Raw genomic sequence first — 20573 nt, 5'->3', positions numbered from 1 at the left:
TGACACCATGGGAATGATTTCATTCTGTATTGACGAGCGGTGTATTTTGCATTGCATGGTCCACTTTCAGTTCTTTCTTACCACATCATTGTATTTGGCTACTGGAGTCAAGTGCTCCAGGAAGTTGCTCTTGTATAGCTATTTTCACTCTAATCTTTTCTTCATTGAGCACTCCCCTGGCCTGCAGTGATCTCCGGATAGCTGCCCCAGCTTCAATATACTTGCTGACACTAAAGCAAAATATGCTTCATCTGATACGAAATGTTTCATGTCCGATTCTTCTATGATACAATCTTCTTTGTCCGTATCGAAGGTGCGAGTTCAGCAGTAATTCTGGCAGACCACTCTCCTACTGACTTTTCCAAAATGAGGCCTATTTCTGAAGTTGCAGGTAGGTCTAGTTGAACTTCAGAAAGAACAGGAGTACTTGTGGCACCTTAGAGACTAACAAATTTATTAGAGCATAAGCTTTCGTGGACTATAGTCTCTAAGGTGCCACAAGTACTCCTGTTCTTTCTGAAGTTCAGCTAGACCTACCTGCAACTCCAGAAATATATATGCATCCGAAGAAGTGGGCTGTAATCTACGAAAGCTTATGCTCTAATAAATCTGTTAGTCTCTAAAGTGCCACAAGTCCTCCTGTTCTTTTTGCGGATACAGACTAACACGGCTGCTACTCTGAAACTTGAACTTCAGAGTACTTGTTTATCTTTTTGATGCATTTTGTTGGCTGAAAAGTTCTGAAATTGTCAATGATTGTTTGCTTGACATTTTAAAACGGGGTTTGTTTGTTTTGTTAAGCTACTTGTATTCAAAAATGGGGAAAGGGGGGCTCACAGGCAGGCCTGGCCCCTCTTGCAGGCTACTGTTTTGAACAAATTGGAGAGGATGTGGACAAATTGGAGAGAGTCCAGCGGAAGGCAACTAAAATAATTGGGTGCTGGGGCACATGACTTCCAAGGAGAGACTGAGGGAACTGGGCTTATTTAGTCTGCAGAAGAGAAGTGTGAAGGGGGATTTAATAGCAGCCTTCAACTACCTGAAGGGGGGTTCCAAAGAGGGGGGAGCTTGGCTGTTCTCAGTGGTGGCAGATGACAGAACAAGGAGTAATGGTCTCAAGTTGCAGTGGGGGAGGTCTAGGTTGGATATTAGGAAACACTATTTCACTAGGAGGGTGGTGAAACACTGGAATGCGTTACCTAGGGAGGTGGTGGAATCTCTATCCTTAGAGGTTTTTAAGGCCCGGCTTGACAAAGCCCTGGCTGGGATGATTTAGTTGGGGTTGGTCCTGCTTTGAGCAGGGGGTTGGACTAGATGACCTCCTGAGGTCTCTTCCAACCCTAATCTTCTATGACTAGTCTAGGCCAGACCTCCCAGACTAGCTTCCTCTTCCTGGCCAAGTCCATGCAGCAGGAAAAAGAGGGGGGTGCAGTTCCAGCCCATAGCCTAAGGCAGTGGTTTTCAAGCTTTTTTCTTTTGAGGACCCCTTTGGAATCTTAAACATAGTTTGCAGACTCCCAGGAAACCTCAGAGCCCAGGTTGAAAATCACTGGCCTAAGTCTGCAGCCGGAGGCTGCCTGGAAAAGGAAAGGATCCGTGCACTGCACCCTTCCGTGCATGGATTCACCTGGCCCTGGCCTGGCTGCTTGTTAGGGTGTTTGGCCTGATGGGTGTGTGTGTGCGTGTGGGTGTGTGTGTGTGTGCACGCGCGGCAGGAAAATTGGGTGAAACTACAGTAAAAAACCACATCTATGAACACGATATGCTGGGGAAAAGTCAACATGGCTTTGGTAAAGGGAAATTGGGCCTCACTGAGCTCTTAGAATTCTTTGAGGGTGTCAACAAGCATGTGGACAAGGGGGATCTAGGGTCCAGCGTGGGCTTGGCCTTTCACGACGCCCGTGACAAGGTCCCTCACCAACGGCGCTTAAGCAAAGTGAGCAGTCCTGGGCTAACAGGGACGATCATCTCATGGATCAGTAACTGGAGGGTAGGATACATGGTCCGTTTTCAGGCTGGAGAGCGGTAACTAGGGGTGTCCCAGGGGTCTGTACGGGGACCGGTGCTAGTCATCACAGTGCTAAAGCAGACTGCGCGGAGTGACAAAGGGATCTCATTGCACTGGGTGACTGGGCCCCGGGGCGCGTCCCTGCCCCGGGAGAGCCCCAGGCGGCGGGGCCTGCGGAACTCCCTGCCACGGGACGCGCTGGGGCTCTCCCGCTAGGGGCGGGGCTGCCGGCGACACGCGCCGTAGGAGGCGGTTACGCCCTAGCGTCACGGGGCGGGGCCTGCTCTGTCCCCGCCCCTTAAGGGGGAGAGGTGCGCGAGCGGGGGTTTGGGTCGGCGGTTCGCGGGCGCCTCCCCTTTAAGGCGCAGACACGTGTGCGGCCGGGCCGGGCCGGGCCGGGGAGGCCCGGATGGTGCGTGAGGCCGGAGCAGGTAGCGGGGCCGCGCGGGCGGGCGCGAGGTGAGCCGGGGGGCGGCGGCGTGGGACCGGCCCGGCTGCGAGCCCGGGTGAGCGGGGCAGGCCCGGCCCGGGGCGGGAGCCGGGAGGCGGCTGCCGGGGGAGGCCTGGGCGCGGGGGGCGCGGCGCGGGAGGCGCCCCGGGGAGCCTGGTTAAAGCCCGTCCCTGCCCCGGCCGGGCCTGGGGGCGCGGCGCGTTGGGGCCGCGTGTGGCCCCGGGCCGGGCCGGGCCGAGCCGGGCGGAGGGAGGGAGGGAGGCGGCGCGGCCCCTCGGTGGCTCCGGTCTCAGCCCGGCTGGAGGCGGGTCGCCCCGGGCACCCTGGATGCGGGGCCCACGGGCTGTCTCCGGCCGGGCTGTCAGGCAGCGCCGAGCTCGCCCCCCGCACGCGGCACGGGGCGGGGGGGACACAACACAACCCAACCCGACTCTCCCGCCGCCCGCGCCGGTGGTGCTGATCCTCCGCCGCCTCCTCTGCTCCCCGCCCAGCCGGAGAAGGGCCCCGGGCCCCGCCTGGCTGCCCCCCAGGGCCCCTCGCCAGCCCGAGCGCTCGGCAGCCGGCGCGGATGTCCCCGCGGGGGCTGGCGGGGTCCGGACTCTCCAGGTGAGAACTGCGGGGTCCGTGCGTGACACCGCACTGCGGGGCGTGACCCTGGAGCGGCTCTGCCTGCCCCGGCCGGCCCGGGCTGGGGCTGGGAGCGCGGGGCCGCGCCGGGGGCCGGGGGTTCGGGTTCGATGCCGGCTGGGACTGGAATGGGCAATGCTTTCAAAGCAGCCACCTGGCTGGGGGAGCCTTGGGCCCCGCGGCGGGGGGGACAGGCGGCGGTGGTGGGTTCTTGGGCCCCGCGGCGGGGGGTGGGTGGGTGGGACCTTGGGGCCCGTGGGGGGGGTTCTTGGGCCCCGTGGCGGGGGGGTGGGTCGGCTGGTGGGGGGGGTCGGCAGGTGGTGGTGGTGGGGTTCTTGGGCCCCGCAGCTGGGGTGGGGTTGGGCATGTGGTAGTGGGGGACCTTGGGCCCCATGGCAGGGGGGTGGGCAGGTGGTGGTGGTGGAGGGGGACCATGGGCCCCGTGACGGGGGGGGGGGGGTTGGCAGGTGGTGGTGGTGTGGGACCTTGGGCCCTGCGGCGGGGGTGGGTTGGCAGGTGGTGGTGGACCTTGGGCCCCACGGCGGGGACTCTGCACTGCCCTGCAGGAACACAAGTTCAGTTCCCTTTTGTGCAGCCTGTCCCAGCGGGGTGCTTAGTCCTGGGTGAGGAGGAGGAGGGAGCACCCTGCATCGCTTGTCTGAGTGACGGGGTGCTACTGGGTGCTCATGGCACAAAGGGAACGGACTCTGACACATGGGGTCTGGGAGCAGGGTGGGGAGTGCTCTGATGCTCATGGGACAAATGACCCATCTGCTTGCTTTTCCTGAGCCGTTTCGGGGGCAGGCTGAGGAGGTCCTTCCCATAGTCAGCCTAGCAGTTGCCCCTGATCAGAAGATGAAACTAATTCCCCCTGCCAGGGGCTGCAATCTGACCGTCTCTGACGGTGGCTCAAACTGCTGTGCCGAGAGCTCTCGGGTTGCTTTGGGTGGCGGGCAGGCCAGGGTTACAACACTGCCAAAACCACGTACCTGGAAAGGTCTCTGGGCCTGGTGATCACTGTGAGATCTGGGGCAGTTCCTGACTGGCCACCCAGCCCATCAGTCTCCCTTCCAACTCTCCTCTGCAGAGAGACGCTTCCCCGGTTAGTGAGCTGAGCCCGGTCCCCTACAGCGATGCACCATGCCGATAGTGGACAAGCTGAAAGAGGCTCTCAAGCCAGGCAGGAAGGACTCCACTGACGATGGTGAGCTGGGCAAGCTCCTGGCGTCTTCTGCCAAGAAGATCCTGCTGCAGAAGATTGAGTTTGAGCCGGCTAGCAAGAGCTTCTCCTACCAGCTGGAGACCCTGAAGGGCAAGTACGTTCTGCTGAACCCCAAGACAGGGAATGCCAGTCGCCAGAAGAGCTCTGAAGAGGCCCAGATCAGGAAGCAGGGTACGTAGAGGGCTCTGGGGTTGGGAGCTGCTTCTCTTTCCGGTGTTTGAATCTGCTGAGATCTCTTCCCTTGAATGTCTGGGCTCGTCTACGCTACAGAGGCTACAGTGACTTAGCTGCGGCTCTGCCATTGTAGCACCATTGTGTAGCTGCTTCCTGCACTGTTGGAAGAGGCTTTGCCATTGCTGGAATTAATCCACCCTTCCGAGAGGCGGGAGCCAGGTCGATGGAAGAATTCTTCTGTCGATTTAGCTACCGTCTATGCCGGGGGCACTCAGGGTGTCACGTTTTCACATGCCTGAGAGCCGTACCTAGGTCAGTCTGACTCTTCTGTGTCGACCAGGGCGCTGTCTCCTTTCTCAGTGACTCCTCTCTCTCTTGCAGGGAGTGACCATGCTTTGGGAGGCTCGGGGGACGGCGTCCCAGCTCCCCAGAAAGTTCTCTTCCCCATGGAGCGCCTGTCCATGAAGTGGGAGCGGGTGTACAGGGTTGGAGCAGGACTCCACAACCTGGGCAACACGTGCTTCCTGAACTCCACTGTGCAATGCCTGACGTACACGCCGCCGCTGGCAAACTACCTGCTGTCCAAGGAGCACATCCGCAGCTGTGAGTGGGGGAAGGGCCAGCTGGTGCGGGGGCTCGGTAGGGCTTTGCTGGGTGTCCCGCGGTGCCCAATGGCTAGTGCTGTGAGCAGAAGGCTGGCTGAAGCTGAGGGTTCTCAGGCATTTGCCGGGTGAATCTCCTTGCGCAGTGGCCTCTGGCACCTACATTGGAAAGTGCTGACTGGGGAGGGAGGCTTGTGTGTGAATTCCCCAAGGCCAGAAGGGACCTGGTGTGAGCTCCTGCATGACACAGGCCAGACACCATCACTGAGCCCTTCCTACATCCCGCCCAACCACTGAACTGCCCTTCCCGTGGGGGGGATATAACTGACCTGTCTCTGCTTTACCTATCTACGTTCTTGTATTGTGCCCACTGCCGTGGTCTCTGGGCGCCTTCCTGTCGTTTCCCATTGGTCTGTTCCCCCTCTTCCTGGCATGTGCTGTTCTGCCCTCCGCTCCTCTCTGGGAAGATCCCCTCTCGGTGCCAGGCTCTTCCTCGGTTCCAGCGGCATTGCCAGGCTCAGTGTGGAGAGACTGGTGGTCTGGGAGAAACAGCAGGGACCGAGGAGCGTTGTGGAGAGCAGTGCTTAGCAGCAGTCCCTGTTCCCGTCTCTGCGGGCCATGGAGTGACTGCAGGCAGCCCTAGCAGAAGGGGGGAGGGTGCAGGCTCTGTGCCGCTGGCTTTGGGGGGGGGGGGTGCTGTGTATGGATTATTTGGAAGGGACCATGCTGCCCACGTGGCCGTGGCCATTGCCATGAGCCTCTACCCTGTGAGAAGCAGCTGATCTGAAGAGATGCCATGGTGATGGTCACTTGTTAACGTGGATGGAGGGGTCTTGATGGCTCTGAAGGCACACAAACCTCGGATCCAAGTGCTTTGCACCTGGGCTAGCTGGGGTGTCTGGGGCTATCGGCTAGAGCCAGAGAGCTGCGTGGTAACTGGCTCGCTTTGCCGGAAGGATGCAAGCCAAGTTGAGTGCTCATGGGCCTCCAGTGTCTTGGGGGGGGAGGGGCTTTGCAGTGTGGCAGCTCGCACCCAGGCTAGGGTAACACAACTGCTTAGGTGCATGTACCAGTCACCTGAGTTAACTCTGCAGTGAGAGCAGAAGGCTGGCAGCCCCTGCCTTCGGTATAATGGCCTCCATCGTGAATGCTGGCCACCCAAATGCTGCCCAGTTGCCCACGGGGACTCTGTGGCTCTGCAGATCAGGCTGGAAATCTGTGCCTCGGGCATGGCGCCCCGGGCTCTGCCTGTAAGAGGAGTGGGTGCCAGGCAGGCTGAATTGCAGAGAGCAGCATGGCTCCTGCAGCGAGATCTGTGCCTAACCCCCTTTCTCTCCTCCCCACCCTGCTGCAGGTCACCAAGGAGGCTTTTGCATGATGTGCATTATGCAGAATCACATGATCCAAGCTTTTGCCAACAGCGGCAATGCAATCAAGCCGGTGTCCTTCATCAGAGATCTCAAAAGTAAGGAAACGAGCCCTCCCTTCCGCTCCGGGCAGCGAGGGGCCTCCCTTTGCCTGGTACTGCTGGGAGAGGTGACGAGTGCGCTGGTAGGCTTTCGCTGCTTGAGCCCAAGGCCCGAATCTCCCGCTGTCTCCTTGCAGGGACTCACTAAAGCAACATGGCCCTGTACTGGGCATGTGGGTCACTAGCCCAGCCCCATGACTGTGCGCTTGGCCAGGGTGCCCCTTCCTCTGCAGCCCTGGGGACAGTAAGAGCCAGGTGCCTAGCTGAACTGGACTGGTGGTCTGGCCCCCAAGTGGCAGCATTCCTGTTTGAAGGAGGGGATCTTTTCGCTGTCCCTGGCCTGTGCTCAGGGGCCGAGGGCTAGGCAGCTGGCTGACTCGTTTCTCTCCCCTCCTGCAGAGATCGCTCGGCACTTCCGCTTTGGCAGCCAGGAGGATGCGCACGAGTTTCTGCGCTACACCATCGATGCCATGCAGAAGGCCTGCCTGAACGGCTACACCAAGTAGGTGGTGCCTGTGCAGAGCCCCCGATTTACCCCTTTGCCTCTGGACTGCCCCCTTAGCCAGACAGTGGAAGCCCAGTCCCTGTGCTCGGAGAGAGCAGGAGCCGCTGGGGACTGTCCGGGGCAAGCACAGTGCAACGTGCGGCATGTTGTGCTGCAGGTGGTGCAGCTGCACCTGGCCGCTGGGGAGCAGCGTGCTGGCGTGCCGGCCCCTCCATGCCTTGGAGCACCAGGATCCAATCTGCCCCTCCCCATGTGCCTCGACAGCTCCACAGCCTGCCGGCCACTGCCTCCTTCCTTGCTCAGTGGGCACGGCCATGGCAGGTGTCCCCTGGCACACCGGGGGCAGGTTTGGATGTGGAGTCCCTGTTGGCGGCGAGAGAATCCTGGCGCACTCACTGAGCTGAGCCCTGGTTTGAGACCCCGGCCCTAACCGTGACATGCTCCTTCCCCCCCCATCCCCCGACCATTCGTTCCACTCCCTTCCTGGAGGTAACTCTCCCCTGCCGTTTTCACCAGCACCACACAGATGACTTCACCGCACACTGATCATCCTGTAAAAGCGAAAGGTGTATCTGTAGGCTCCAAGGCTGGCGTCCTGGGACAGGGGCAGAGGGCACTGCGCTCCTCCGGTCTCTCGAGGTGCCTGTCCCCGTGCTATCCGCCTGGAGTGGGGTGGTGCGCTGAGCTGCGTCATGCTTGGGGGAAGCCCCGTGGGCAGGTGGCTCAGGGCTGTGATGTAGGCCTGTCCTATGCGGCCCCTGCATCCCCAGTGCCATGTTGCACTACCACAGAGGTGTCTGAGCTGTTGCTGAATCCAGCAGACTCTGCTACGTGGGTGGCCAGGCCTCCCAGCCTGGAGCAGGGCTGGATCCTGCGTGGGGGGCTGCGGCCCGGGAGGCCTGGCTCAGAGGGAAAGGGGCAGAGTGGAGGGGACTGTGCGAGACCAGCTGCTTGTCTCGTAGGTTGGATCGTCAGACTCAGGCTACAACTCTGGTTCATCAGATCTTTGGTGGTTACCTGCGGTCCCGTGGTGAGTGCAGGTTGTGGGGCACCTTGTCCTGGGCCTGGACAGACCTGAGCCTCCCTGGCCCCTTCCTCTCAGGGGCCATTCGGTTCCCTTGGGACCCCAGCCCGAGGTGCTGCGGTGGGGATGTATTACCCGTTCTCTCTCCCAGGCTGCTGGTCCCTGGGCGTGTGGTGCCTGAGCCACCAGCGGCGGCAGCACAGAAAGCTCCTGGCCGGGCTGGCTCCCAGTGCTCCCTGACCCCCAGCGAGGGTGCAGACGTGTCCGCAGCACTGCCTGGTTCAACTCCAGCCACTCTGCTTCCCGCACTTGCACAGACAGTGCTGCTGCTGCCTCCGGTTGTGTGGCGGGAGTTAGCAGAGAGCCTGGGCTCTGCTGTCCTGCTGCTTCCTCCCCGGGCCCAGATCCCGGGAGGGGAGACGTGCGGCAGTACCAGCTCTGGGTGCCAGCTGTTCCTCGGTTCCGCTTGGATCATTCCTCTCTGCTTCCCTTGCAGTCAAGTGTTCGGTGTGCAAGAGCGTCTCGGATACCTACGACCCCTACCTGGACGTGGCTTTGGAGATCCGGGTACGGGCGCACTCGCCGGTGGGGTGGGGGTGAGGCACATGAAGGCCTGGGGAGAGGTGGAGCCACGTTCAGTGAGGCTGCTCGTGGGGGACAAGTCGGCCCAGCATTGAGCAATAGTGCAGGGGTGCAGCTGGTCGCGGTGCAGTCTGCCTGCTATTCTGGGCCGGGAGCGCCAGGCGTGCTGAACTCTGACCGTGAACCATTGGTTGGGTGCAGTCCCATGGCGACCCCCCCAACCTCCTCCCAGGGGGAGAGGGAGGGCATGATGGACTGCTAGTTAGCGCCTGTGCAAGCGGGCCCCTTGCGTGCCCGGGAGCAGTCAGCCCGAGTGGCTGCGGGGTGACAGGCTCACACTGTCTGGCCGTGGCCCCAGACTGGTGCCCCAGGGGGGCTGCTAGCTCCAGTGCTGGTGGGCAGCCGTGCCTCGGGGTGCATGGACTCCGCCCTCTGACTCCCCGTTGTCGTCGCAGCAAGCCGCAAACATCGTGCGAGCGCTAGAGCTGTTTGTGAGGCCGGACGTGCTGAGCGGGGAGAACGCCTACATGTGTGCCAAGTGAGTCGTCTCCCCCACGGGGGCTGCTGGCTGGGGGGAGCGAGCTCCTGGAGGCTGTTCTGCAGCGTGGCACGACAGCCTCTCTCCTCTCCACTCTGCCTGGGTGGGCCGGGCTCCTGATGCCAGCCCAGACTGAGCTCAGATCAGGTGTGGAGCCTGGCTGGGCAGCACCATGTGCAGCAGCAGGGCTCCGGGCACATCAGTTCCCTCCTGTTCCTCGACTCTGGGAGGGTTCCCAGCCCTCTCCTTGCCGAGCGAAGGGATGCCCTGCCTCGGGGCAGTGCTGACACTGGGCGCCCTGCCGGGGTGGCTGGCACAGGAGCAGAGGGTGGGGGCAGGAACGGCGTGACGGTGTGAGCTCATCCCTCTCTTCTGTGCAGATGCAAGAGGAAGGTGCCAGCCACCAAGCGCTTCACCATCCACCGTGCCTCCAACGTCCTCACGCTGTCCCTCAAGCGCTTCGCCAACTTCAGCGGAGGTAAAATCACCAAGGTGGGTGTCTGCGCGGGGACGTCCCCGGGGAGCAGGGCTGGAGCAGGTGTGGCTGGCATAAGGCATAGTGCCCAGCCTCCTAACCAGAGCTCTGCCCCTGCACTTCAACCCTGGCCTGCGGTCCCCCGGAGGCCCTCCGACCCTTTGGGCACGCCCCCTGTTGCTTTGTGGGGTGGCTGTGCCATGCAGGTGGCGGGTAACTCCTGTAATGGGTCTCGGGTAGCTGATGCTGGCGGCCCCCTCCCGCCAAAGGGACGGGAGATCTGCCTTCTGAGCTGGGCAAGCCCCAGGGGCAGGTTCCCTGATGCCGGTCTCTCCTTGCAGGATGTGGGGTACCCTGAGTTCCTGAACGTTCGCCCCTACATGTCTCAGAGCAATGGCGACCCCGTCATGTATGGCTTGTACGCGGTGCTGGTGCATTCGGGGTACAGCTGCCATGCGGGGCACTACTACTGCTACGTGAAGGTGAGGCCCCTCCCAGGGGAGTCGCTCCTGGGCAGGGAGTGGGGTGAGGCCCTGAGTATGCCCCCTGGGGGCCCCATGGTGGTGCTGGGTGGCCCTGCTGGATGGTGGGTGCCATCTCATCCCAGCTCCCTGCTGCTGCCCTGGGCAGCCTGCCGGGCTCTATCCTGCCTCTGAGGTGCTGGGAGGTTCCCTGCTCTGCCCTGGCGCTGGCCAGAGGTTTCTGGGAGGCAGTGCTGGGGAGGGCTGCCCCAGACCTGCCAGAGCAGAGGCGAGGGGAGGGATTCCTGGCACCCCCAGGCGCTCCAGTCTTTCCCAGCTCTGAGCGGGGTCTCCTCCCCCAGGCCAGTAACGGGCAGTGGTACCAGATGAACGACTCCCTCGTCCACTCCAGCAACATCAAGGTCGTCCTCAACCAGCAGGCCTACGTGCTGTTCTACTTAAGGTACACGAGTCGCCGTCGGCGTCAGGCAGCTCTGCCCCGTCCCTTGTGCTGCCCCCTCCGGCCCCAGGGATCCCCGGCATCCTGCTCAGGGAGCTGCTTTGAAGTGCCGCTGCCTTGGGAGGGCTGGAGACGTGCGCCTAGCAGGGATGGTTCAGCAGCTCCAGCTGGGCTGGCCCGTGGCAGCTGGCCTGTCCCCAGGGCTCCTTCAGGCCTTGGTTGGGATTGAGGGCTCTAGCTGTGGTTCTGTGATGGCTCTCGGTGGATGGGTGGCCCTGCACCAAGCCCCCCTCCACCACGGCACCTGTTCCCTCAGCGTGTCCCCTGGCCACCGACCCCCTGGCTCCTCTGACTCCACCTATTTCTCTGTCCTTGGCCAGAATCCCAAGCTCTAGGAAGAGCCCTGAGGGGCCCATTGCCAAGACTGCCTCTGCCCTGCCTGGCCGAGCCGGCATCGTCTCTGACCAGATCAAGAAAACCGTAGCCAACGGGCTGCTCTCCTCGCCGCTGACTGGCAAGGTATGTGTCCAGGCCTCGTGCCAGAGACTCCCGAAGCGTGGGGCTGCAACTGCCCCTGCTGCTGAGCGGGAGAGGGCTCTGACTCGCTGCCATAGGGCCTGGGATGCTGTAGGGACGTTCAGTGGCTGGGACGTGGCCTCTGCCTGGGTGAAGCCACGTGAGTGAGCGGCACATGCTCCTCCGAGGTTCCTTGCTGCTGCTAGCGGAACATGTCTTGGCAGGTGACAGGGCAGTGTGGGTCTTGCACAGTCCAGAACATGCTGTGACAGGTTGGACCCCTCCGTCTGTGATGCCACCCTGTTCCACCAGCCTGGATTCCCTCTCCCTGTTTTGCTGAATTAGGCTCTCCGGCCTCTTGCCGCACACACACGCACACAGACACGCACCCAGCTGCAGACAGACTGAAGTCAGCTGTATAGAAGATCTGCACAGCGCAAGCTCATAAAAATGTGCCCTCTCCCTCAATGTGGAGAGAGATGTGCACGACTTCTCTCTTCCCCCACCCCCGATATGAATTGCAGAAACTGGGTTATGTTATGAACAAGAAATAAGTTTGTCTACAAAAGGTAAATTTTAAGCGCCTATAAGAGATAGCAAACCGATCAAAGCAGATTACCTTAGTAAATAAACAAAAAACCGCAAACTGATTTTCATACACAAGCTAAAGATCCTTATAGCCTCGGACCATCACTTCCCACAGTTCAGTCTTTGTCCCTCAGGTGTTTCCAGGTGTGGTGTTGCAGGGAGAGTGAGGTCCCCCCATGATTCATTTTTCCTTCTTTTATATCTTCTCCCCACTTGCTGGAAAGCTTCTTTGCTGTGACCTGGGTCAAACAGTTCCCCTTGTGTAGAGCTCTCTCTGAGAGGTTTCTGTCGCACACAGTTCCTGGGGTAATCCCTGTGCTCTTGCATTTCCTCAATGAGCCAGTAATGTTGTTTGGCCTTTTCACTGTTGTACCTGAAAGGCTGCTTGGGGGTGCTCAACCTCGCAATATGTTTCATAACACATACATAGCCGAACTTCATAACTTCACACCACGCTATCTCGTTGGATGATGTGCGTTATTACTGTCTAGCAGATCAAGACACTTTGTATAAGACGTATCCTAATTACATGACAGTGGTCAATATTGGGTGCCAAGGTATAACATGCCTCCTCGCCTGGGGTGGGGGCTAGGGCTGGCCGTATCCGGCAGCCAGCTGTGCTCCGGAGCAGGACTTAGTTTGCGTCTCCCTGAATCACCCCCTAACTTGACTCCTCTGGCTTTGCCTAGAGAGCAGACGGGGCGCCCGGGAAGAAGCTCCAGGGAGCGGAGGAGGCCGGGATCCCTGTGGCCCGGGGTGTGTTTGGGGCCGGGCCCAAGCTGCAGAATGGGACCGCTCAGGCCAAGCCCCTCGCTGGGTTCCCCTCGCCCAAACTGGCTGCCAGAGCCATGCACATGGCAGCTGCGCTCTCCGATGAGCTGGCCAGGAGGCCCAAGAAGCCACTTGCTGTATCCCAAGGCTTCTGTGACGCCAGTGAAGCGAGCAGGGCCAAAGCCGAGGTCCCCAAGCAGAGCTCCTGGGAGAGCAAGGAGTCTCCGTCACCCACCTCGCCCAAGCTCCTGGTGGAGCCCAGGGGCAGCAGGGAGGGCACTGAGCCGCGGAGGAAGGACTCCAGCAGCAGCAGCTCTTCCAGCCCAGCACACTCGGCCAAGGGACCCCCGCGTGCTAAGAGTGGCGCCAACAGCTTCTGCGCCTCTCAGGACACAGAGTGCGGCCCAGCCTCGTCCACTGAGCAGGAGGTCAAGCCGCCCGGCTCGGAGGACCCCCAAGTGGCGAAATTAAAATCCCTGCTGCTGGCCGGTGCCACCCTGGATCTGAGCAGCACCACGTCGCCCCCGCCTGCCAAGAAGCTGGCCCTTTCTGCTAAGAAGGTGGGTCTGGGGTGGTACCCTTGAGAGCCACGCTAATCACGCCCGCTCCCTGTGGGCATGAGGTCTGGCCCCAGTGCCCAGCATGGGGCAGCGCTGAGCTATTGCTCTGGGTTCAGGGGGTGCAGGAAAGCCCCTCACCACCAGCCCATGTGGGGGATTGCTGCTGGGGCGTGGGCCTGTCTGGGCAGCCTGGAGGGCATAATGTCACTTAACCACCGGATCCGCAGGTGACGGGCTCTCGCCCTGGGCAAGGAGCGGAAGGGAGCAGTTCCTGGGTGGACTGTCGGTCCCCAGTGACTTGCCATAACATCGTCCTGCCATGGGGGCCTCCTCAGCCCTCCCCAGGGACCACCTAGACAAGGCCCACTGCTGATCCTGCCTCCTGGTCGGAGCTGGTGCTGCAGCTGGGAGCATGTGGGAACCCCTCGCTCTGCAGGGCCAGGCTCCCCACGGGCCTCTGTTCCAGTGCGGGGGCTCAGCCCGCAGCCTGGGGTTAGGATTTTGGTTTAAATTTCCTTCCTTCCTCGCTTCCTTTGTGTTTCTAACTGAGAACATTTTTCTGATTCTTCTTCTCCCATCCCCCGCTCCTCCCTGTCTGTGTCCGTCCCCCTCCCCTTCTCTGGGCTCCCCTTTTTGTTTTCCCCTCTTGGCTCATGGAAACCGCTCTTCAGACCACCAAGTTTTTATTTATGTCGATAACTGCAGGGCAGCACCCCGCGGAGGGCGAGCGGAAGTGACCGCCACGCGCCACCCCGCCCAGCCTTTGCCGAGCACTCCTCCCCCACGAGCACCACCCACCCTGCCTCCACCTCTCCCTGGCCTCTCGGCAAGTCCAGGTAAGCCGCCAAGACGCCCCAGCAGCTCTCGCTCGGCAGGGCCATTCGGCAGCGTCCCCAGAGCCTGCCTCCCTCCCCCTGTGGTGAGTGGGATCCTTGGTCCGCAATGTGGCTGTCAAGGGAATGTGTCGTCCGTCCGTCCGTTTCCTCCTTCTCCCCCCCCCCCCCCCCCCAAGGCAGCGCAGCGCCTCGGACTTGCAGGGCTGGGTCTTCTCTCTAACCCCACTTCTGCCGGGCCCGGGCCCAGCCAGTGCAGGGCTTCCCCTTGTCTAGGAGCGTGGGGAGCAGGGGCCCAGAGGCTGGGCAGGAGTCAGTGCCTGGGGGCCATGCGTGGCTGGGCTGTGAGCTGTTAGGCGTCTCTGGCAGAGCCACAGGGATCCTGTGTGTGCTGGAGGCGTGGCAGCTGCTCCCCCTCCCTGGAGGCCTGGGCCCTCCTGCCGCAGCAGCTGTGCTGTACCTGCCTTGCTGGGTGCTCCAGGCCCTGTGCAACGTTCAGTCCGCTGTCAGCAGCTGGCCGGCCGCCCTGGCATTCTGCTTGTGCCCCACGTATACACGTTCACGTGGCTTGACGTGTCTGCCACGAACTGCCTTTTCCCTCCTTGGGTACCAGCCACCTCTGCCACCTGCCTGCTGAGCTGCGGGCCTGGCAAGGCAGGGGCCTCTCTGTGACTGCTCACAGCTGAGACTGGGTGAGGGGCTGCCCTCTGGACAGGCCCCTGGACAGTGTGACCGCATCTCTCTCTTCCCCCCCAGGGTGATCCCATCTGCTCCCAAATCACCACTTCTTCAGAAGCTTGCCTGCAGCCCCAGCCCAAACTCTCCGCTCCTGGCCAGCAGCCAGCCCACCCACCCTTCACACCCAGGCAGGGAGAAGGGGGCCAGCCAGGCCCTGCCCGGCTCCTCCAAAAAGAGACGACGAAAGCAGCAGCTGGAGGTGGAGAGCATCCCCCAGGGCCTGGCTAGCGGCGAGAGGGGGGGGCTCGCCAGCCCCCCCCGGAAGAGACGGTACCTGGAGGAGGGTGAGAGTGAGGAGGCCGCAGCCAGGAAGTCAGGCAGCGGGAGGAGAGAGGGGCTGGGCCGTGGGGACCTGGAGCGGGAGCGCAGGCACCGAGGCTCAGGCTCCTGCTGCCACGTGGGCACTGGGCCCATCACCCCCCGGAAGAGGAGGAGGAAGAGAATGCGGCAGCTGGAGGAAGATCGCAGCCCCGGCACATCTCCCTTGGGCAGGTGAGGGGGCGGGGGGGCAGGAGCCGCGGAGTGTGGGCCTGGCAGCTCAGCCCCATGGGGAGTAAGGGCCCTGTCCTGGGCTAGGGACTGGCCCCCTGCAATGAACCCAGCCCAGGTCCTGGCCCACTGAAGCCAGCTGCCCCCTTCCCTGCCCCTTGGCTCTGCTGGCAGGAGATCCCTGTGTGCAGCCGCTAGCCCGTGGTGGGAGCTCTGACGTTAGAGGCTCCTGGACCCTCCGGAGCGGTCGGGTGTGGCTCCAGGGCAGGGCAGGCCAGACGCTGGGCAGGCTCTTCTCTTGGGCCTGGGGTGAGGCTGCTGCGTAACGACTCCTGCTGCCAGTCTGACCCTGGGTCTAAATTCACAGCAGCTGCTCCAGGAAGGGCGAGGCTGCGACCCTGGCGCCCGGGGCAGGAGGGCTCCACAGTGCAAAGCAGCAGCAGGGTGTGGAGGTGGAAGATGGCGAGAGCGAGCATCGGAAGTGCAAGCGGAGGGAGAGCCCCAGCAGCCCGGTTTCCAAGCCCAGCACTGAGCAGGCGGCTGTGAATGGGCTCCACACCAGAGCCAGCACTCCAGGTACTGCTGCTGCACAGGTGTCCCCTGTGCTGGGCTTGTGCTCTCCTAGCCAGTGCCTGGCTCTTAGCAGTGCCTTTGGCAGATTGGGGGGGGCTGGGCTGCTCTCCCTCTGCCCCCAGAAAAAACATTCAGCTTCTGCCCATCCCTCCCGCCCCACAGGCCCCAGTTCTAGGCCACTGATCACACCCAGAAACTCCTACTGCTGGCTCGGCTGCTCGGGCTCTCGTTGGCTGTGTCCTGTGCTCGTCACTGGGGAGATGACATTGCCCCTCCCCCTGGGCTGTTGGATGTGTGACTTCCTTCAGGGAGGGGAAGGCTACTGCCCCTGTGCCTGGCAGTTGGGAGGTGGGTATCTCCAGGGAGCCTGGCTCTGCCTGTAAGATGAAGCTGGGAGGCCAGGCCGAGCCCATGCTGGCCGGGCTGGCTTAGTGCTCCAGCCATGGCATGGCCCCTTCAGAACAAGCTGTGGCTCAGGACACAGGTCCCGCGGTGTAGCTCGAGGGGAGCTGTGTCTGCATGCTCACCCCTCCCTGGTCTCTGCAGTGCCGGTGTGCATCTGGGACAGCCAGGTCAGAGATGGCTCCATGCGGGGCACTGGGACAGCATGGCAGAGCAAGGAGGAGGCCAGCGTGGTGCAGGAGCTGCTCAGGAATTCCTTGGATAAAGCATATGGGAAGCAAGGTAACGTCCCCGCACTAGGCTGCCGTCCTGGTGGCTGTGCACAAGTGCTCCCCCCTGCATAGAGTGCACCGGGCTGAGGCTGCATGGTAAAGGTACGGCCCTGCTTGGCGCTGCGAAGAAGGAGGCTGGTCCATGCAGCCGAAGAGGGGGGCAGGGGTTGTATCTTGCACTGAGGCCAGCAAAGCCGTCCAGGTGGTCACAGGCCCCAGCTCAGCCAGGAGGGGCTGGAGGGTCGAGCAGCCTGGCACTGCGCATTGGTGTGGCCCGCAGTCGCTGATGGGCAACTCTGCTTTGCAGTGCTGACGTGGGAGGGTGAGATCTCGGCCATTAGCCAGGACGCCATTCGGGACATGGCGTGGGTCCAGCGCGCGAGAGTCACCGACGACTGGGACGAGGACTTCGACAGTGGCAAGGTGAGGAGCTGAGGGCTGGTGCCAGTGGAGCATTATGGCTCATTGCTGGGGTGGGAGAGTGAACAATTGGACTTGGTCTCAGGAACTGATCCCTTCCTTGGGCTTCTGCCTCCTGTCCTGGCATCATGCTCCCTCTGGGGGGGGGGTGCGTGTGCGCGCCCCGCCAGGTCTGACCTGGAGACCCCTTCCCTTCACTCTGCCGTGGGCTCTACTCTCATTCAGGTGAAGAAGAGTAAAAAGTTCAAGCGGGAACGGAGGAGACACTTCAACGCCTTCCAGAAACTGCAGAGCAGGCGTAACTTCTGGTCCGTGACTCACCCAGCCAAGGTGGCCAGCCTGAGCTACCGGCTCTGAGACGGGGAGCCCAGCGGGAGCTTGCGGCGTGGGCCGGGGTCAGAGTGGCTGGACCCTGCTGTGCTAGCGTCGACTCGTCCCTGCTCAGCAGTCTCTGGAGCCAGGCCGAGGGCCGTGGTGTGCGACAGGCCGGGGTGGCTGGCCGTGGTACTGCTGGTGTTCAGCGTCCTGTGCAGGGCGGGAGCAGACCAGGAACAGGAGGAGTGGGGCCCCATGGAACGGGCTGGTTCTTGGGTGTTGGGGAAGGTTGAGACTTGCAGGGGCTGCTGCTGCTGGAGTTTAGCCAACGTGGCTGGTTGACATGCTTTAAGTCACCCTCGTACCACTATGGCCAGTGCCAAGGAGCATCATGGGGACCCTGATGCCTCTCCTCTCCCCCCACCCCCCCGGCAGGTAGCTGGGGAAGGGCCCCTTAGGGCATGTCCCATGGCCAAGGCTGGGATGCAAAGCGTACCCTGTTCCTGATTGCCACAGCCTCTGGGTGACTCCTCTAGGCCCCGCTCCTGGCACTGCGCAGCAGCCGGCCTTGTGCCCAGCCACGCTCCTCCCTTCCCCGGAGCCTTGTGATGCTGCTGCTGTTGTACATTGCCTACTGGGGAGCCATTCCCCTGCTGCACTCGCCCCAGGACTGCAGCGTGGGGCTGGAACTGCCTCTCAATGGCGCTTTGGCTGCTGCTTCCTGGTCTCTGCTGGCCGGGCACTGCTACTGCTCCACGCCGGGGCCTGCCCAGCGAGGCGCACGCGTGGCTGCTGGGCTGGGGCTGGCGCGGGCAGCTGGCACTGCCCTGCCTTGCAAACATGAGCCCTGCTCATGGGGCTCTCAGGTTGCTGCCTATGGCAGTTTTCTGGTAACGCCTCCTCCTGTACCGCCAATCTCCTCCCCACCCCTCCAGCCACAGGAGCTGCTTCCGCCTGGGTCCCTGGGCGGAGGGAGTGATGGGTTCGTACAGACCTCCTCCAGCCCATCAGCTGTTCTCGTGGGTGAGCGTCACCCCCGTCCCGCTTGGCCTCCTGTCCCGGGTTCCCCCTGACTAGCTGGGGACACGGCCCCAGCAGAACCAGAGTGGGAGAAGGGGCTTGGTCCAGCTGTGTGCATCCCTGCACAGAGAGCAGCTGTTGGCCTGAGCTGCTCGCCCCCAGCACACCTGCCTTGACTTCCCCTGGTCGTGCGCCGGTGCGTCTCACTGAGGGAGTGCTCTCTGCGGGGAATGCTGCCGGGCCAGGAGCAGATGAGATGGGGTCTGCAGGGTGGGGGCTGTGGGAAGATCTCCTGGGGGACTGCTGCTTCAGGGGAGAGGCTGCCTCCACCCATCTGCTGCTGCGTGTCCATCTCTGCCTGGTACCTCTTAACTGTGTTCCCTGCACTGCTGCCCCATGGCCAAACCTCCCTGCTGTGCAATTCCCAGGAAAAGAATGTTCTCCAAGTCTTCCACTGGCAGGGCCCTGCTCTCCCCCCTTCTCCCTGGGAGCTGTCCTGCATTATCTTCTAAATACTCACTAACCTTTGCACCCCCCTGTCAGCCAGACAGGCCAGGTGAAGTGGTTAATGGCTGCGAATCATTTCATTATCTCCAACGTGTACAGCTATCAAAGCCTGTTAAATGGCCGTTACAGCTCGGATTTGCATTTATTTAAATTTTCAACTTAGGCCGTTGTGAGCCTCTGTCCCTCCCCCAGGGGAGATTTCCCTCTTAGCGTGGGGATTATTCTGACATCTTGTACAGTTTGCTGATGGACGGTTCCATAATCTCAATGTATATGTGTGTAGATACCCGGAGCTGATCTGTACAGGGTTGTATTTTGCACCTCCTGCTGGGGACAATGCAGTAACCTCAGCTATTGCCAAGATCATGGTGCAATAAAGTAACTGGTTTTGAGTCCTGGCTGTGTCCCGTTTGTGTGTCACGGCTGACGAGCCATCCCTGACCGTACCTGTGGCAGGCGATGCGGCGGCTGTAAGTAGCTTGATGCCTCGGCTGTGGGGAGTTGGGCCGTCTTTAGCAGTGCACGGAAGGGGGCAGCCTGGGTGATGGTGGAGAAGGGCCTAGGAAGTAGCAGATTCATGCATCTGCCTGGGGAGATCTGTCTCTGCTAAAGAGATTGTGTTCTAACCTCAGAAGGCATCTGTGTGTGTCTGATCCCAGAACAACTGCTAGCGAATGCTTTGCAGTTCAGGGAAATAGCCCCCTGTTGTGGGGCTGGGGGCCGTGCATCTCCCCGCTGTGCAGAAGGGAAAGCGGCTGTTGGAGGGGTTGGTGTTACACTGCACAAAGCCCCACTCTTTAAAGCCTTAGTAGATCACCTTTAACCTCTGGATCCAAATGGGCTCTGAGCAGCAGCTAGTAGACTGCCTTGCCCAGGTGCACTGTGCACCTAGGGGTAACTTGCAGTAAACCAGGTCTGTGGCCATGTCGATTCAGAGATTGGGGGGGCCTATTAGCTTCACAAAACAGCAGCTTCTTCAGTGCTGCCCTTAAACGGAAGGTCTCCAAGTGGCAGGTGCCTCCCCAGCCCATTGGGTAGGGGGAAGGAATTGTCCGTATTGGATTTGCCATCCTCCTTCTTGGAAACAGCTGCTGGCCTCATTAGCCCCCACACACCCACTTGCTCTTCACTCAGTTTTTCCTTTGTCCCTAGCAATGCACAAACGGCCTTGCTTTGAGGAGTTAGCACTCCTTTGTCTGCATTTCTACTTGCAGGGGCAGGCTGCTCTTGCTACCCTAGTGTCATTGCTGCTTTATTAATCATGCTTTTGTGGTAGTGCCCCATAGTGCTAGGCCCTGTACAAACAGTACCAGATACTCCCACTGCTAAACAGCTTACAAGGGGCATGAGGAACAAACAGGAAGAACTGGAAGTCTTAGTCCATAAGCTAAGTTAAGACTTAACTGGCATCACAGAGCCTTGGTGGGCTAAATCTCACGAGTGGAATATTAGTAAACAGGGAAGGACCGGTAGGGGAAAAAGGAGGTGGTGGTGTATATATTGTATTTGCTCGGAGGTGAGAGGCAGATCAGCTGAAACTCTTTTTGTAAAGATAAAAGGGGAGGGGAATAGGGGTGACCTAGGAGGGGTCTACTCTAGCAGCAGTTCTCAACTAGGGGTCTAAGGCCCCTGGGGGAGCTGTGAGCAGGTTTCAGGGAGTCCTCCAAGCAGGGCTGGCATTAGACTCGCTGGGGCCCAGGGCAGAAAGCCAAAGCCATGTAGGGCTGAAGCCTGTGATGTGGGGCCCCAGGCAGGTGCCCTGTGTGCTACCCCTGATGCAGGCCCTGGCTTTTATATGCAGAAAAACAATTGTTGTGGCATAGATAGGCCATTACGTTTTTATAGCAGGTTGGGGGGTGTCAAGGAGTGTGGGGGGACACCAGGCCCTGCACCCCCGGCTTCCTGCGATTCACCATGACTCTCAGCCAGCCAGTAAAGCAGAAGGTTTATTTAGGTGACAGGAACACAGTCC

The 20573-nt window shown here is 61.0% G+C and overlaps 1 protein-coding gene across 5 annotated transcripts; it reads left to right on the top strand.

Annotated features, from left to right (window-relative positions):
* Positions 1-2334: 2334 nt before the first annotated feature.
* On the top strand, positions 2335-18993 carry USP36 (ubiquitin specific peptidase 36). Of its 5 annotated transcripts, none has more exons than XM_054047805.1 (19): positions 2335-2420; positions 4174-4479; positions 4864-5085; positions 6439-6549; positions 6952-7054; positions 8020-8087; positions 8578-8648; positions 9119-9201; positions 9582-9693; positions 10018-10158; positions 10500-10600; positions 10978-11116; positions 12391-13032; positions 13738-13868; positions 14622-15095; positions 15460-15668; positions 16212-16349; positions 16647-16762; positions 16985-18993. In XM_054047805.1, exons 2-19 carry the CDS (start codon positions 4227-4229, stop codon positions 17114-17116), a joined length of 3246 nt encoding a protein of 1081 aa, XP_053903780.1. In that variant the 5' UTR covers positions 2335-2420; positions 4174-4226; the 3' UTR covers positions 17117-18993. The 5 variants fall into 5 exon arrangements, with proteins under 5 accessions (XP_053903780.1, XP_053903778.1, XP_053903781.1 ...); XM_054047803.1 differs by having other exon boundaries at positions 2389-2467; XM_054047806.1 differs by having other exon boundaries at positions 2414-2439.
* Positions 18994-20573: the final 1580 nt, after the last annotated feature.

The sequence above is a fragment of the Malaclemys terrapin genome, chromosome 13 (genome assembly GCF_027887155.1).
Source record: "Malaclemys terrapin pileata isolate rMalTer1 chromosome 13, rMalTer1.hap1, whole genome shotgun sequence".
NCBI classification, from domain to species: domain Eukaryota; kingdom Metazoa; phylum Chordata; order Testudines; family Emydidae; genus Malaclemys; species Malaclemys terrapin.
The sequence above is the reverse complement of the archived record's forward strand: the minus strand, read 5'-3'. Positions and strand labels throughout refer to the sequence as shown.

What these genes read in the sequence shown, in the direction of transcription:
- USP36 (XM_054047805.1), top strand. Translation starts at nt 4,227, where the DNA reads ATGCCGATAGTGGACAAGCTGAAAGAGGCTCTCAAGCCAGGCAGGAAG. An exon ending in CTTCATCAGAGATCTCAAAA is followed by an intron (nt 6,550 to 6,951) that starts GTAAGGAAACGA and finishes CCCCTCCTGCAG; the next exon opens with AGATCGCTCGGCACTTCCGC. An exon ending in GCGGAGGTAAAATCACCAAG is followed by an intron (nt 9,694 to 10,017) that starts GTGGGTGTCTGC and finishes CTCTCCTTGCAG; the next exon opens with GATGTGGGGTACCCTGAGTT.